The sequence below is a fragment of the Pleurodeles waltl genome, chromosome 9 (assembly GCF_031143425.1).
Source record: "Pleurodeles waltl isolate 20211129_DDA chromosome 9, aPleWal1.hap1.20221129, whole genome shotgun sequence".
Lineage (NCBI taxonomy): Eukaryota > Metazoa > Chordata > Amphibia > Caudata > Salamandridae > Pleurodeles > Pleurodeles waltl.
In genome coordinates this window covers 974637272-974655922 of record NC_090448.1, presented here as the reverse complement: position 1 = coordinate 974655922, position 18651 = coordinate 974637272, and the positions used below count along the sequence as shown (strand labels likewise).

Sequence of the window (18651 nt, the reverse complement as noted above, 5' to 3'; positions counted from 1 at the left end):
CACACGTTATGACCTGCGGTCCTAAAAACACTCGTACCAGATGTTTTAGAATGGGGGGGGAATACTTTGACAAAGGTAAAAGACTTTTGCTATCTAGGTCTGTATCCAAGTTCCACTCTGTCTTGGAAATTCCATTTGAATTTTAAGTTTCAACAACTGGCAAGAAATGTTGAGGCAATCTTTCGCTTTGCCCGCAGATTAGGGCATAGACCGGTCCACCAGATCCTCACGCTCTACAACTCTAAATGTGTTTCGGCTGCGATTTATGGGGGTGGCCTTTGGGGATATACCAGTCCAAGCATTTTACAGCTTGCAGAGAATAAATTCCTTCATCGGTTACTTATGGTACCTAAGAACATAGCGGACATTTTATGCCATGAGGAACTGGGAATCCGCTACATTACAGATTTGATAGATATTGCCCCACTTTTGCTATGGATAAAAGTATGGTCAAATCCAGCGGCTACTTTAACACACAAATGTGTAAAAGATTGTATTTCACTAACAAACTGTAACAAAATTCCATGGCTAAATTTTGTTCACAATGGCTTCCGAAACTTCGATTTGGAGTATATGTATTTTAAACCAGAGCTCCTGCAAGCTAATGCGAAAGATATTGTTAAACTTCGACATAAAGAGCATGTTATGAATCTTAGATACCAAGTGGCAGAGAAATTGAGCTCTTTTGATTCATACATACAAATTCTATCATCAGACTTGCTAGAACCTTATTTTGTTTGGTTCCCGACCCCTTCTTTATACTCTTTACTCGTACTTTTTAGATTTAATCTGATCCATTTTAGAGTGGCGTTCCCGATAAAATGTGTGTGGGAAAAAACACTACCGCCATGCCCTTGTGATAACTTTTCGAAACAAAGTACTTGCCACTTTATTTTATTCTGTAAACTTTACTCAGCTCCCAGGAAATCCTTTTTATTACCCATTTTGCGTAACTTGCACACTTCTTCCTACAAAGAAGGATTGACTGGCATCCAAAGCCTCTCATCCAAACAAATCTGCATTTCTATTCTTAGTTTTATTAAATCCGCTATCACCATTAGAAACCGATATGAACTGGTAATGTGACTATTTATTAAGAGAAATTAGGCATTGTCTTATTACTATATTGTCTTATCATTATATACGCTTTTATAAGTATTTATTATCTTATACTGTTTTAATAAGCTTGGGCGGTAAGCTTAGACTTAATAGATTTGCTTTTTATGAATGCCATAAGTACTGTATTTTATGATGACTTTTATGTATGTATGTATACTTTTATGGCTAAACGCCGAATAAAGTTATTTTGACTGACTGACTGACACTGCCATACAGGCCTGGCAAAATAACCTGTTTGGCAGGCCCAAATGTTCTCTTTTTATATACTTAAGTCACCTCTAAGGTAGTCCCTGAGCAACCCAGAGGGCAGAGTGCAATGTATTTAAAAGGCTGAACGTGTACTTTTAGGTTTCACATATTCTGGCAGTGAAAATGTCCCAAAGGTCTTTTCCTTACAGCAAGGCTGATCTCTCCCATAGGATAACATTGGGATTACGTTAATACACCTTGTAAGTGTAATTCACAATCTGGAAGTAAATTTTTTCGAGTTTTGTGTCTCTGGAATCACAATTTAAAATCACAACATATGGAGTGACTCGACAACATATGGTACAGCATAACTCGTTTACGCTTTTAAATTATAGTTACATGTACAAAAGGTGGCTTTGCACTCATAAAAGGATTGACTCACACTGAGATTTTCATAGAGAACAAATCTACTTGCGGGTCTCGAAGTAGAGAGGGAGTGGAATTTCCAAGGTTCAAAGCCCCTGTGAGCTTGGGTACAGCTACAAACACAAGTTGTTAAGGACATTCACCAACTTCTCTCTATCCCATTTCCACCTGAGATAAAAGCAGAAATATAATCTTGACAAGGGAGGGAGTAAAAGTTTTTCCAGGTTTAGGGTTTAGGGAAAGAGGTTTCACCATGCAGGAAAATATGTTCACACAGGAATAGGAAAAATGTTTTAACAAAGGAATCTACTCTTGCTCTGCAGATTTTCTTATATTTGCACATGCAAAAATGGAGCTCAAAAGTTTTGCTGGACGTTTTTTACCCTATTTCTGTAAATTCTTGTGAATTCCTGAAAGTCATAAATTGGCCCCAGTGCAAGGTCATAGAACTGCAGGTGCACTTGTGTGACTTTTATTTTAAGAATGGGGCCCTTGTTTTATTACATGCTGCTTATAGTGTGATCCTTAATTGTTTTACGTGAATGGCCCTTTATTATTATTGTTTTTATAAATACTGGTGCACATCAAACTTTTTATTAAATAAAGCCTTAATGGAAATGGTATCCTTCAAAGGCAAAACAGCATGTAACCTTTGCCTTTTTTAAAAACTACAACTATTATTTGGGGACGTTTGTATTTTAAAACAATCACCAATATCGCTTCCATTTTTTTAGCATGAATTTTCATGTAATCAAGGAGAATTCAGTGGACATTATAACTAGCCAAAATGTTAACTTTTTGCAAACATGTGAACGTGTTTTTACATTGGGCCTGTTATCACAACTCCAGGCTGAGCTTACAGATATTATTAGAGGGTCTGCCCCAGTAGTAACGGATTTGTGTTAATGAACTTTATATACAATTTCGAACATTTTTAGCATATGGATGCCTGCTTATTCTGCAACCAGATGATCTTCCTTCCTCTACCAACATTATGGCAGCCAAAGAAATTGTGCTGCAGGGGCTTACTTGTCTAGTGTCCTGGGAGCCATGTGACAATCATTCCACATCTTGAATACAGGGCCAAAGTGAGGTTGGGACCATTAATTAACCTCATTCTTGCATCTCCCATTTATCATTCATGCATTTTTACTTCCCCACCCCACCGTTCAGAGGCTGCTCTTAACATACACTCTGAAATATATGCAGCCTTGATTTCTGTACACACTGGCGTTGAATATTTAAAGATGTTTCATATTCATCCGACTACAAGATGGGTTCTTTCCAAATGACCCCCATGTTATTCTGATGTCCAGCGCACTGTTATCTTTCTAAGATTTGCTTTAGAAAAAAGGTTTAGTAAGAAGCAAATGTTATAATTATTATTTTCAAGGTTTAAGGACAGAGCCAGCCTGCTACTAAGATGGCTGCCTTTCTTTGGAGGTACGTTGCATCTCCTTTTCGGGGGCTATAATAGTACAATATGGGTCGCTGCAGGTTCACACGTGTGGCAGCCCAGGTGGCTCTGGACCCGGAGTCATGTTTAACCCGGTTCAGAGTATTTCTCCCTGCCTGACGCCCACAATACACTGTAACATGGCAACCGTGTGACCACGAGAGATCGAGCTTCACGCACAGATTACATGGCAGTAGTGTGGAGTTCACCGAGTCCTCTGGAGAAATTCATAATGTAAAGCAAGCCGTTCCGTCCTGTAATAGTAGAGAACCACAACATAGACAGGCGAAGACTGGGATGTGTTTGTAGGTGTAGGGAAAATATAAGCCCCGTGCATAATGAATGCTCCCACTTTTCCCTTTTTCCTCCCAGGGAGGAATATTTTTATTCCCACATAAAGAGGCATTCCTCTTGTGACACCTTCATGGAAATAGAAAACAAATGGAAAGGAACTAAAGAAAGACAAGACTCAAAACTTCAAGAGCGGAACACATGGGGCCCGATACTGATGCGCGTTACTATCCCAAGAAGAGACAATGATGAAGGCCGTGCACCACGTGCCGCTGAAATCTTCTCATGGACTGGGAGCCGGATTCAGATTTTGGCGGAGGGGCTGCTCCGTCACAGCGGTGACGGATATCCCATCCGTCGAAATCTAAATCCCATCAGAAACAATAGGATTTAGATTTCAGTGGACGGGATATCCCTCCCCGTTGTGAAGGAGTAAGCCGTCTGCCAAAATGTAAATCAGGCCCCAAGTCTACAATTCTATTATTTTAAGTCACAAATATTTGCTTTAATTTTTTTATAAAGAAGCCTAACCGTTTTTGAAAAGCTATGCTGGAACTGCTGAGCTTTTCTGGTAAAATACAGGGCATTATTTATGAGTTTTAAAACAATTTACATTCCTAACTAGTTTTAAATTAAAAAAATTGTAGTCTTTTATAAGCCAAGTGGCGCATAGCTATACTCTGGGGTAATAACAGGAGACTAAAAGTGACTACTGGCTACGTGAACTCATATACTGTAACACCACGAGTGAACTTTATGCCTCACTTGTACCTCCTACACACAAAGGATATCTGGGTCCCACTCCGACCTTATCTGCTGGCTCATGACACAACCAACCCACCCGATTCCTAACTTCTGTCCCCCACCCCACCCCAAATTCCCAGGTGCAATGTCTTGCACTTACTCAGGTTTATGCATATTGATTGTATTCAAAGTGTTCAACTATGTCACAACTGCTTTTGTGTATTGGAGATGGGGCTATAATTGTTGTTCTTTGTAAAGCATTAAAAACATAAAAAACATAGTAGGCTTTTCCTCGGTAAGTCGCACTCTTCAGCTTGACAAGTGGCCCCAGTCTCCCAAGATAGTCCCCCAATACACATGCAAGAGTATGCTGGGGTAGGTCTCTGGAGTCCAAAGTTCTCAACTAATGTGTCTCCTGAAGGAGGAAAGGTCTGTGTTGCACCTTTGTGGTAATATAAAGAATGTAGGCCAAGAATCCAAACTTGGGCAGGTTGCTGGGATGGGGAGGTGTAGAAATGCTAAAATGCCTGCAAAATAGATACCACCAGCTGCAGGGCAGGTTCCTCGGGCCCCAGCATGGACGTGATTATTGGAGAAGGGAAGAATCAGCAATTGGTCAAGAAGAATCCACCACAGTGTCTCCAGCAAGCAAGGTAGCAAAAATTATGGAATGCAGGGGGAAAGGGTTAGCAGATGTTCAGTGAGGACAGGCTCTGACCACAAAGGGTGGGCAGTAAAACTGACAAGTTGTCCAAAATATACTGCACAGGGAAACATTTCTGTTACTTCCACTCCCACATTTGTAACCTTAAAGTAAAACAATCAGATTTAAAAAGGGAAAATAATAAAATTATAAAGAGCAGTAATTCCTCCATGTAAGTCCTTGTTTATACAGCATTAATAAATAGCCTAGTTTAGTAACACTATCACACAGTCTCACGTTACCATCATTTACAAAGTATTAAAAGGCATTCTGTGTCGCATGCTTTTTGGGTGTAAGTAAATATAAATGCTCAATACTGTTTGTCTCTTCTGTACTATAGCTATAGTTTGAACTTTTTTGAATAGCCACCTAACAATAATCAGTAACCTGAAACCCCTTGGGTTAGGCATGCTACTCTTTGCTTTATTACCATTAAACACAGTACAACACAGACAGCATCTACTCACCTTTCCAAGAGGTGGGTGAACATCGAAGAAAAATGTCCTGTTTATGTAATAACTTGCCATCTTTCCAAAATGAGTCTCATCCCAGCTGAAACAAAGAAAGAAGCGAATAAACAGCATGAATTTAACACTCATTAAGATATTCATGCCCTAGAAGAGAGGCTTGTATAACAGCTTCGGGGGGTTGTTTGGAAGTGTGTGTGTAAATCACTGACAACATCTAACTAATAGCTGATGAACTCCGTAGCCCACAGCCATCCCAGTAACGTTTCCAACAAGACCTTGAACTGTCACAAGGGTCCCTCAGACCCAGACTGGGATTCATCATGTTTTCATTGTCCTCAAATCAACGCAGCTAGAGGCCCTGAAGTACCATGGCATTTGTGGGTGTCCGTGAGCGGACACAGCAAGGTGATGACTTGGATTATTTTCACTGCTCTTTTCTGTCTACAGTCACAGGAAGATTCTCTTCAGACATTATGAGCAGATGTGGGCCAATCAGTGGAAGAATTCTGAGTTTCATTTAAAAACTGTGCAAGGACACCTGAGGAGACCAGGGACATGTTTGGTGCATAATGCAGCTAGGCGGGGGAACAAAATAGGAGCTCTAGGGCAGTCATGGTAAACGATTTATATCGTACAGTATTTGGAAATTCCTTGGCCTCATCATACTAGGTTCTCAAGAGCAGGTTGTGGGCTACAATTTGTAGATGAGAACCCTCAGGGGCTCTCTAGGGTGGGGCATCCAACTCCCCTCGGCCACTGTAGGTGTGGGTGATGTGCTCTGTAGAGTGGGGGTTTTCCCCTGCAGTAGGTGGGTCTTCCACCACCTATCTAATCTATGGGAGATGAACTATGGAGTGGGACTTTCCTGAAAGTGTCCCATGGGAGCTTAAAGGCTTACAGTATTTCACTTGACTTGTGTCAACCATGGTATTACCTACTGTAGTGGCAACAACCATCTGTATGGATGATGGTTAAATTTATGTGTATGTATGTATGTAACACCCTTAATGGTGCAGTGCTTGTCAAACTAGAGGGGGAAGAAGAGAGAAAAGGCTGCTGGTGACTAGAGATACGAACTTTCCTATTTATGAGCTTGACTAAATGCTCATAATGTGAGAGCCTTAGGCTTATATAAATGTCCGGCCTGCTCTTTGTGCAGTAATACTCGATTTCACTGCACAGATTAAAACCCACGTGATCAGAGTTCAATAGGGATAACAAGATTCATCAGAATGCAGTCAGACAGTTTTTAATGAATCTATGGGGTAAGTGTTTGGTGCTGTCCAACAGGAGAACTCTGAATATGCAGGACAAAGGACTAAGTCGCAAAGAATATAAAGAAAGACACATCATAACACTTAACAAAAACGGTGCTAAACCACCACGCAGCATAACTGACAAACATGAAATTCATTCACTATTTTGATTTTAACGCCAAATTAGGGGTTACAATAAAGGAGTAACATATGTTGTTTTAACAAGCTAGTTGGGAAGTCTTGTGAAACAGTTTCCCTGAATTTACATAAACTGAAAACCACGTGTTTTTCCTTCCACTGATGTTTTTTTAATCTTATTTGAGGCTTATTTAGAGGAGTATATGAATTTGAAACGATTTACAATCCATGCCTTTGGCAGTATATTCGCCAATCTTCCGGTTTGGCAGATGGTGGATTTTCCGCTAGATGTAGTTCCTCCAGCCCTGTGAATATCCACGACCCAAATGGTGGCAACCTTCCAATTTAAGGCAAGTATTATGTCCTGACACATGCTTCTGCATAGTAGAAAGACTATGCATGTCTGAAGAATTACTCCCACTGGGTATATTTCTAGTTTGCAGGTCTGCTTGGTAGTAATGACCAATGATTTATTTTGCAACTGCGTTTTTCTCTACCTACTCTGGGGTCTTCCTGATGGTGGAGACAGACACTTTGATAGAGAAGAAGCAATCAAAGTTAGAGAACCCCATACCTGCTGCAGTAGAAGATGAAAACCCTGTAATACAACACTCAGATTGGTTCCCCAGTACTCAAGCTAGCAGTGAAATAGGTCTTAGAGAGGAGAGAAGGTGATAGTATGAGGCTATATTTGTAAATAAGCAATTAAACTACACCATCATGTGTCCCTCTCGTTAGTCTGTGTTGATGAATGGGTGTCCTGCTTCCCAATACAAGTGAGGACACGCATTGGCAATTATGTGGTTTGTAGTAATGGTTAGCTTTGTTAAAACTGTTGCTCTAGCAGGAGGTTCTAGGGTATATATATTATTTTTGTTGCACAATTGCACATATGGGTACTTATAAGGTTTGAACAAAAAATACTAATATCGGTTTGTAAGACATATAAAAGGGAACAGAGCGCAAATTCATTTTTATTTAAATATTGCTACTTCGTGCATTTGGTTTAAAAGTGCAAATCTTTGAACTATGCAATAGTACAAAGTTATTTAAGTAGAAGCAGAGGTGGAAATGTATTATAAGAAATAGGTTAGCTACTTGAAATATGTCCCGACTGTAAAGTATTACGCTTGGCGTCTGTTAGTTTGTAAGAAGTTGTGTGAATGTTAGTTTGTTATACAGTGCAAACAGTTTAGAAATTATATATATGTGATACATATGTCTGTTTGGGAGGCAAGATATGTTAGGTATGCTAGATTACATATGGAAGAAAAGGTATAGGTTTGGCAGATAATGTTTTGTATATTGTAGCTAGATAAAACACATAAAGTGTGGTAGGTATGATAAGTAGGTAGAGATGGAATGTTAAGGTGGGTATTGTAGGACTAACGTTGAGTGGTTAAATAATATACGGTTATATTGAAAGACAGCCATCTCCCACCCCCCCACCCCCCAATTTTTTTTTTTTTTTAAATAAAATAACGAAACAGAAAGTAAATCATGTGCTTTCACACTGTCCTCTATTGTTGGCACTGACGGATATGGTAATAAAATATTACAGTTCTTATAAAAGAAGTACTCTGTGAAGCCAGCAACAATAGGAAAGACCTCCTTTGTTTTATATTCCATTTTGATTTAGCGGTTTTTCATCAAAATTGACGCACTTGTAGAGAGCGTTCGGAGAGCCATTCGGGCTCTCCTCTAATGTGTAGCGTGCTCTGCGTGTCCGGGAGGGGCACAGAGCACAAGTATATAATAAAGTCGGAACTGCGGTGACGCAGTTCCTGGTGTGTGCTGCTACATAAGCACTGTCTCAGTCTCGTTATTGGTGCGCTCGAAGTGCGACACCACATTGGCGACGAGTTTTTTCTATTCCGCGAGTTCAAAAATACAATAAAGGGTTTTCCCCCCCCTCTGTGCTGCCTTACCGTCGAGGGTGTAGTGCAGAGGCGGAGAAAACGGCGTCAGAGGCGCTGTTCGCCTCATGCCTGATCGTCGATTGCTGGCCTGGAGAGCTTGCGGCCCGGCTTCCTGCTCGGGAAGAAGGAGGGAGGTGAGCCACGCCCCAGGGGAGCTGTTCCATGCGAGCGGAGCGCTCGTAAATACAGGCGTTTTGTTGCTTAGCAGCAGCAACATCAAACGCCGATAGTGTGAGTGAAGCCTGGAGGCTTCATCGGTTGGATTGGAGAAGGGGCGTGTCCCTCCATACCGGCACCGGAGGCTGTGTGAAGCCTAGGGCTCCAGACCAGAGCCAGTTAACAGAGGCCTGCAAAAAAAAACAAAAAAGCACAACTGAAAAAAAAAAGCTGATTCAAAAGAAAAGAAAAGGAAAAGGACAAGAATAATTAAAACACATTAGCAGTAAGGAAAAGTAGAAAAAAAACCACAAGCTGAGAAAAAAAAATCTTTAAGCGTTTAAACGAGTGTATTGGGAGAGTGCCAACATGAGTGCTCCACAACAAGAAAATGCAAATGCGCCACGACCACCAGGAAATCTCCAGCTCCCGGCGCAGGTAAATAACAGTGTTCATTCTTCAGTCACATTGTTACCCCCGTTTAGTTAACTGATTGATCCGGCTACTGCTGCGCCAAGATGGCGCCTATGGATAAATCGACTAGACAACTATTTTTGTGCCACTAGGGAAACGGATGGCGCAGTACGAAGGTCTTTAATGTTGCTGATGGGTGGAGATGAACTGCAAGAGCTGTTTGATTCCCTTCCAGACACAGGGGACAAATTTGATTTTGATGCAGCTGTAACCGCTTTAAATAGACATTTTGATCCTCAACTTTACTCCGACTATGAAAGGTTCAAACTTAGACAAGCACAACAAACGGAAGTTGAGTCGATGGACATGTTTTACGCCAGATTAAGAAAGCTAGCGAGTTTGTGCACGGGGCTTAACCAGCAAGAAGAGATCCGGGCTCAGATTATACAGGGTTGCAGGTCCAACGCCTTAAGCAAGCTTATTCTTCGACAGCAGGGCATGTCCCTTGACGAAATTCTAATTCTTGCACGCTCCAATGAACTGTCTGCGGTGCGGGCAGATGCAATGGCGGCTGTCAGAGGTCAGTCGTTAGCTGCAGCGTCGTCTACCCGTTCAGTCCAAGTGAAGGAAGAGCAGGTAGATGTTATTCAGGCACGCTCGACAATGCCGCGTAGGCCAAACCTCGCCAGACCCAGGGAACGTGTTTGTGGGAGCTGTGGTTACGAACACCGAGCTAACATGGGATGCCCGGCAAAAGGACAGTCTTGCAACCGTTGTGGTAAAGCAAATCATTTTGCAAAAGTGTGCAGGTCAAGGAAAAATAAGCAAGGGGATCAAAAAGGAAATGATGCTAACGTCAGGAGTGTATCCAAGAGTGCTGAGGAGGTGAGAGACCACACAACAGCAGGGAGCCCTGTCTTTGAGGAAGATGAGGAAGAGGACATTTTTGTGATTGCATTCGCGGGCGGGAGGCAACAAAGAAAAAGACCGCCTCCCATGAGTGATGTACAAGTCAATGGCACGTTGACATCAGTACTGATTGACACCGGAGTCTCTGTCAACGTGATGGATGAGACTTTGTATCAGCAATTGAACCCAATACCACCACTCACCCCGACTGCCACCAGGATATATAACTATGGTGGACGAGAGCCTTTGCCTCTAAAAGGAACTGTGGAAGTGTCGGTGACCAGTGGGGATCGGTCAGCAAAGGCAAAATTCTATGTGGTATCAGGAGATCAAGGTACTCTGTTAGGGTGTCACACGGCAGAAGATTTAGAGCTGGTATTCTTCGCACGCCAAGTGTATGACTCTCAGGGAGAACGTCTCCTCAGTGAATTTCCACAACTCTGAGGGGTTGGGGCGGTTAAAGGGAAGGCGTGTCAAACTTCACATAGATCCGAGCGTTGTTCCCGTGGCCCTGAGGCATCGTCGGGTGCCATTCCACTTGCGGCCTGCCGTCGAAAAGGAGTTACAACTGCTTGAAGACCAAGGAGTAATTGAAAAGGTAGATGGGCCTATGCCCTGGGTCTCACCGTTGGTGATAGCGCCAAAACCTAAGCAGCCTGGACTATTGGTCTCTGCGTAGACATGCGCTTGCCTAATAAAGCTATTCGAAGGGAGAGACACAGAACGCCTACTATGGATGACATTATAGCTGATCTGAATGGGGCGCAGTGGTTCTCAAAACTAGATCTGAATGCTGGCTACCATCAGCTGGAGCTAGATCCTGAGAGCAGGAACATCACCACTTTCTCGACGCATGTAGGGCTACGGAGATATAAGATGTAGATTTAAATAACCAGGATTTGATAGGTACGCATGGTGATGACTTCAAATCGTTATTGATTGTGAATGATTATAGTATATTAAGGTCAAGCACTTATTATTAGAGGATTATTTGCGCAATACACTATAAATTGAAGTTAAGCCCTGATGAAGTCCCTAAGAGAACATATCCTCATAGGATGAAACACGTTTTGGCTGTGGTGGCTATTAAAATTATTGGCCATGTCTACTACATAATGCTTTAATTTCAAAGACGATCTTTGTTTTGAACTCTATACATCATAAATAAATGTGGATTTTGAGACCTACTCAAGATGGTTGTCATCATACAATGAAGATTGGATATATTACTAACTTATAAGTATGGATTCATGAGTGCCCTGACATTTGTTTTGTCACTGTCAGTTTCCCTTGAAACATTGGAGGACTAAGGAAGATCCTCTTGCCAGGTGCACTGTGCCACTAATATTTTTCATTATCACTATATGGACTTTCTGTGAGCGCCCTTTTCCTATGGATCTCTTCCTTGTGAGCACCGTTTCAACGGAGATATAAGAGGCTTAGTTTTGGGGTGTCCTCGGCTGCCGAGGTATTCCAGAATGCTATCCGAGAGACTTTGTCCGGATTACCGGGGGTAATCAATTTGAGTGATGACATCCTGATACATTCCCGGACGAGGGAAGAACATCATCATCATCTAAGAGCGACGTTAAAGAGACTAGTGGAAGCTGGACTGACCCTTCACAAAAAGAAGTGTGCCTTTTATCAAACGTTGGTAGAATTTTTTGGCTACATCTTTTCAAAAGATGGTTTACAGGTGGATCCTCGGAAGGCTGGAGCGATTCGTCAAGCCCCAATTCCACAAAATCCCACGGAAGTCCGCAGCTTCTTGGGGATGGCCACGTATTGTGGGAGGTTTATACCACAGCTTGCCACCATGTCAGAGCCTCTTCGACAACTCACAAAAGGGCAACGCCGCTGGGAGTGGACTCCCGAAGCACACAAGTCGTTCGAGGACATTAAGGCAGCGTTGTTGGATAGGTCAACCATGGCTTATTTTAACCCCGGTAGGCAGACAGAAGTGGTGGTGGATGCAAGCCCTGTCGGGCTTGGGGCTGGTCTTCTTCAAGAGCAAAGACATCAAGAGTGGATTCCTGTTGCATATGCCAGTCGGGCTTTGTCGGCAGTTGAAACACGATATGCGCAGATTGAGCGCGAAGCTCTAGCTATTCAGTGGGCATGCCGGCATTTTCATTTGTATCTGTATGGACATGCGTTTCAAGTAGTAACTTATCACAAGCCGTTAGTCTCTTTGTTTGCGGGTAGCCCACGTCTAGCTCCTCCGAGGATTGAACGATGGACTGTTCTGCTTCAGCCTTATCGATTTACAGTCATTTGTCGACCTGGGGCTAACAATCCGGCAGACTATCTGTCTCACCATCCATCTCCTGAGGTATTTGATTCTCACCAAGAACAAGATGAAGAAAGCACTGAGGTTTTTGTCAGCATGGTCGTGCAATCGGCATGTCCCAATGCTCTTCTCATAACCGACATTGTGAACGCTACCAGGGATGATGCGGTACTGATTCAAGTGAAGGAGGCGTTGTGTTATAAGAAATGGAAACGCTTTCTAGAAAAAACAAATGCATCCAGCTCAGACCAGAAAGTGGCCATGCAGGGCATATGGAAGGTGCGGGATGAATTGTCTACAGATAGTGACGGGCTGATCCTGAGGGGAAGAAGTGTCTATGGTCTCAGGTGATCGAATTGGCTCATCAAGGGCATCAAGGTGCTGCCAAAACAAAAGCCAGGTTGCGTGCCAAAGTGTGGTTCCCGGGGATGGACAGCCAAGTTGATGAAATGGTGGCAAAGTGTCACTCCTGTATCATCACATCCGCGGAACCGCCAAGTTGCCCGGTGGTGACCGAACCAGCCACTTTGAAACCATGGACAAAGGTGAGCATGGACTTTGGGAGTTTTCCGGATGGGAGGCTGACTGTCGTCATGATAGATTCATATACCAAATTCACTGTGGTTGAGGTCATAGCGTCTACGGCGTTTGAAAATGTGCGGCCAGTTCTTCAGAAGACTTTTGCATTGTTCGGGCTACCCGATGAAATCAGGACAGACAATGGGCCTCCATTCCAGGGGCAAGAGTTTTGTTCGTATCTTGATGGGTTGGCTATTCGTCATCGTAAGATCATGCCGTATTGGCCTCAGGCGAATGGTGACGTTGAGAGATTTATGCGAACTTTGAATAGGGCTCTCAGGACTGGAGTTGAGCAAAGGGAGGAAAGTGAGCAGTGCCTGCAGCAGTTTTTGAGTGCATACCGTCAAACACCGCATAGCACCACTGGGTGTGCCCCCTCTGCTTTGATGTTCAAGGTTTCTCCACATGACTGTATCCCAGCCGGTCCAAGGTGGAAACCACCTGTGTTGGATGTGAAGGCCACTCAGAGACGACGGGAAATTACAAATCAGAAAGCTAGTCGAAAACGAAGAGCCAAATATCGAGACTTTCGGGAAGGTGATCGAGTGGTAGTGAAAAGTCGGAGACGAGGAGGAAAATTCCAAACAGCGTTCGAACCTGAAGTCTGGGAGGTCATCGGCGTACAAGGAGCAATGATAACGGCAGCCAGAGGAAGACGGAGAGTGACACGAAATGTGTCACACTTTCGCAAAGCTGGTGTTGGTGTCCCTGCAGAAGAAGAAGGAGAGCTGGAGGACGTCATGAGTGGCTCGCTGAATAGACCAGAAGAGACGGTGAGTGTCCCGGGCCGGTGGTGGTTGAGCAAGCCATGCCGTTTGATGCTCCTGGACAAGGGGGTTTACGTGCCAGAAATTCAAGGTATGATTTACGCCCAAATCCTGCCCCCAGCAGCCAGCTGAGAGATTTTGTCTGTAAAGCAGGCCGTGTGGGAGCCGTGTCATATTCACATTGTCATTAACATTTTCCGTGACTGAACATTGATGACGCCCGATATTGTTGACTGAAGAGATAACCGGCGGTTAAAGTGAACCGTGTTACTGTATGGGAAAATGGGTTTTCTTGGATTCTTTTATTCAGTATTATAGTTCTTTTTCTTTTATCTCCACTATCACTTTCACCCCTGTTGGGGTTTGTGCGCTAATGTTCGTCTGGGTGTTGTAAGTTCACAAATGATTCTTGTCCGTGTGAAGTAAAACATGGGAGGGATGTAGAGAGCTTTCGGAGAGCCATTCGGGCTCTCCTCGAATGTGTAGCGTGCTCTGCATGTCCGGGAGGGGCGCAGAGCACAAGTATATAATAAAGTCGGAACTGCGGTGATGCAGTTCCTGGTGTGTGCTGCTACATAAGCACTGTCTCAGTCTCGTTATTGGTGCGCTCTAAGTGCGACACCACAGCACTGTGGGGAGTGGCCGGGGCGAGGGCCAGGAGAGACACCTGGCTGAGGTCTTCTCGAAATCTGTGCTAGGGGCCTGGAGGATGTCCTGGTGACTCCTAAATAGTTTGCAGGAGCTGAAAACTAACTGAAAAGAACCCTTCCACTGAAAGAGGGCCCACCAAGGTGGCTCCCGTGAGATGCTGAGATTCTTTAAAACAAAGACAATTGGCCCTGAGACGATTTAAAATGACACCCGCAGATGGGTGCAGGGCATCGGAGGCCGTTCGTCCCTGGAAGAGCGCTTAAAAGGTGTTATGGGGTGAGTGGGAAGTGCCCCCAACCCTCCCCACTTGCCACCTTATCCTGCGGGAGATGAGGGTGCAGGCCCAAGAGGACTGAGACCTCAGAGTGGACTAGCATCCCCTCACCTACATCCAGTACTGTCAACTCGAGCCATAGGACTGATGAAGAAAGAGGACACAAATGAGAGCCAGGCTAAAATAGGCAGAGACTCATCGGAAAGCTGACAGAGGGGGCCTCACCTAAGCAGATTGTCTGTATGCCTGGACAGACCCTTAGCTAAAGAAATGATGTAAGTAGGAGGACACTAAATAAATCTGGCGTAATTACATCGAGGACTTTAACACCTTCTTGCTGCTTGGGACTTCGTATGTTCTTGTAAGCCATTTTGCACGGAAGGCAAACTCGACAACCCTGCTTTAAAGTGGCTTATGAATGAACCAATCAGGCAAATCTAGTAAACTTGATAAGCCCTCAAGAAGGATGTGAGTACAGGATCCTTCCGCAATTACCCCAGCCGTCATGATTTTCCACTTGAAATTAGAGCTCACTCTGCTTCCACTAAATAGAAGCCCAGAAGATCGTACTGATCTATACAGCATATTTTGTCTTTAAGTCCAAAGGGGTCAAAACCCCATCTTATAAAGGCTTGATACAATCCCAAAAGAGAGATTAAACCAACTGTTTGGGTTCTAGGGCTGCTCCTGACAGATCAGTAACAGCTGTGGTGATGGATGAACAGGCAACAAAGACGCCAGCCACTACAGCCCACATCCAACTACTCTTGCAAGAAACTAAATCTGAAATGTCGACCTGGTGACAAGACTTTGCCAGATCCATAGCTGACCTGGACAAGAACCTACAACAAAGAGACTCGACTTCACCATGCTTGAGGATGGAGAGAATATAATTTGGATACATACTATTATGGGAATCAATGTTGGGCACCCAAACACAGAGCCAGAACAGCACATCAAAGATCTTTTCCATCAATTTGTACCCAGCACTGAAGGAGCAGACTTACTTTTAGAACACATGCATCACGTCTATACTTCCTACCAAATCTGCTAAAAACTGCTCCTGGATGTCCTAACTAGCCAGTTCTTCTTCAAATTGAAAGAAAATATAATGACTGAAGTGCAAAATTAGGCTCTAGAGCATTCGAAGGTGATAAAATTGCACTCTTCTAGGGCTTGTCGCCATTGACTTCACTGAAACGTAAAGTGTTCATATCAGCCCTCTGACAAAAATCAGTATCTTATGTATGTGGACACCCCCTCACACACTTTTTTCACTTTTGTGGAAAAAAAGACTATGTTGTATTCCGTCCAGCCAAAGCTCGCAAAATACTGGGAATGCTGGATCCATCCTTGTGCATAGCTAGGGTGGCCCTGACGAACACACCAGATCATCAGCTTGGGGGATGCCTCTCATGCCCAAAGCCAAGAGAGCATCACATAGATAGAGTTGCAATTGTGAATGAGAACAACGACCAACAGTTTCAGACGACAATAGATATATAAACTTGGTCTGAGTGTACCTACACCCCAAATTCCATTTCTTATGATACTGCTATTGCTATTTGCAGGACATCTGCAGGAAATGGCATTCGCCTCCTAATCCCCCTTTAACTGGACAGCAATAGCCATGCCCCTTTCTTGCCCTCTGCATCACTCTGCCTCCCTGAAAGATAAAGAAATGAACAGATTCTTGTATTCCATGGCTACTCTGCAGACACGGTCCCAGATCCCCATGGCCCAGGGATCCAGATGCTGCCTCCTGACAACAGGGTGCGGGCTGTGGGTGGTACCGGAAGTGCTAATGACGTTCCTTCGTTGTGGATATTAGCAAAGTCTGGCCCGGCCGTACCCGGTGAGGCCGGGGACCGGGAGCGGCCATGCGCGACGAGGGAGCGCCCTGAAGTGACTCTGCCCTCGCGTGTGCAGGGAATAGTAGAGTTGCCGACCTCGGTAAGGACGCCACAATGGGCGGCCGAGGCTCGGAAACACCCTGCGTGCGGGGATGGCGCTGGGGAGTGACGCCCATCCCGCACGGGTCGCTGGGAAACGTAGTTTCCCGGCGGCGGAGCAGGATGAGCTAGGGGATCGGGAGATCCCCGGCTACCTGTAGATTGAAGAGGAAGGGGGGTGAAGGAGGGGGGGGGGGGAGAAAGCTAATATCCACAACGAAGGAACGTCATTAGCACTTCCGGTACCACCCACAGCCCGCACCCGGGTCGCAACGGTAATTGCCAGCAGCTGTATCTCATCTCACCTAATTATTACCACTATATCTACCAACCTCAAACAGGCCACTTCACTCAAGCGGTCCTGAGGAGAGGTCGGTATAGGCGCACAGAGAGCGCCCACCTTTGATGCAGTGAGTCAGCCAACGTTGGATTCACAGATAAGAGACCTCTTGCCTTTTCCCTCACTTCTTTCTTACTCTCTCTTTTTTTCTTTCTTTCTTCTTTTTTTCTCATTTTCTTCCCTTTCTTTCTTGGCTTTCCTTCTCCTCTTTTTTACTCCTTCCATCTTCCTTCTTTGTTTTTCACCATTCCCCGCTTTTTCCCCCTTTTTTTCTATTATGGATTGCCCTCTATTATCTCCACGTTTTGCTCTCCTTTGCTCTATCCTTTCTGTTTTCCCTGATTCAGCCTCCCCTTTATTCACCTTATCTGTGTGTGCCGCGTGTCTCTGTCTCTCCCTGCCTCCACTCTCGATTAGGTCACTCTGGCCATTCCTTTTCTGGACCCTGATAGATGCCCCTTTCCCCTCCTTCCTTTTTTCCTCCTTTCACTCCACTCACTCGAGACCTGTTTTTTCTTTTCTTTTTTGTATTTTTCTTTCTTTTTTGTATTTCACCGTCTACCTTCATGTGGGTTCTTCCCTTCTGTCTTTTTTCCTCGAACCTTAGAGTCTGACTATAAGGGGACGCTCCCTCTCCGGGATACCAGAGGCCACTAGCCTCTGTTGTTAGGGTAAGAAATTGCCTTCCCTTGCTTGTTGTCCTCCACATATCTGTGCGCAAAGCCAGTATTGATGTGATTGTTATGCTTAAAATGCAACCAGAACTCCTGCGTCTTGCATGAATTATGTCACGTGTGCTGTGGTTTGCTGTGTATTACCTTATCACTGTCATTTTTGGTCTGTTTTATACCATTTACTGTAGGTCCTCCCCAGGTATTCCATTGGTAAAGGTAGGCCCCTCCTTTACCCTTTCTAGTGTTATTATTTATGCAGCGCTCATGAAGCATATGCAACAGGGATCCAACACCCTGATGAATGCCCAGAGACCTTACAGAGCTCAATTTTAAGGGCAGAAACATGTCGGCTACTTCCTTTAGATAGGTGACCTTGTGAGTCATTGCTCTCACACCGGTTCCCCAGTCCTTTTTAATCACACCACACAGAACCCTCTATTAAAATTCACACGGGTATCTGAGTAGGTGTTTTTATTTCCTAGCATAGCTGGATCCCTTTTCCAGAAATTAAATTAATTTACGCACTCCCTCCTGTTCTTTTAACAGTGAGGTTGAGTCCGCCCAGGTGGCACTGTCCTACCTGGGTGGGGCTAGGTGGTCATATGATGAAGCATGACACTATATAGTGTGTGTGACCACCTAGTCCGTAAAGGAAATCCCCCTTCCAGACCACACACCACACCACAGGTCACCCACATTTCGCCTCTAGTTGAGGATCACAAGTGGTCTAGTGCTACAATTGATACACTCCCGACCCACCTTCGTTACAAGAACCCCGTACTCTCAGTTGTGATTTAGTATTGTTTTCGGGAGTCGAGTACGGTTGTGTTTTTCCTCTGTTCCCCTTTCTCCCATATACTCTCTCTTAGTGTAATATAATAAAATAAAATACCACAATGTTCCTTCTCTCACAGGACACAGAGAAGGTCTCTGA

The 18651-nt window shown here is 44.2% G+C and overlaps 1 protein-coding gene across 1 annotated transcript in view; it reads right to left on the bottom strand.

Annotated features, from left to right (window-relative positions):
- Nucleotides 1-18651, bottom strand: part of POMT2 (protein O-mannosyltransferase 2) — a 331358-nt gene that overhangs the window by 282048 nt on the left and 30659 nt on the right. Inside the window, exon 2 of the mRNA XM_069208415.1 lies at nt 5396-5480. Coding sequence (XP_069064516.1) covers nt 5396-5480 — 85 coding nt within the window. The remainder of the gene's footprint in view (nt 1-5395; nt 5481-18651) is intronic.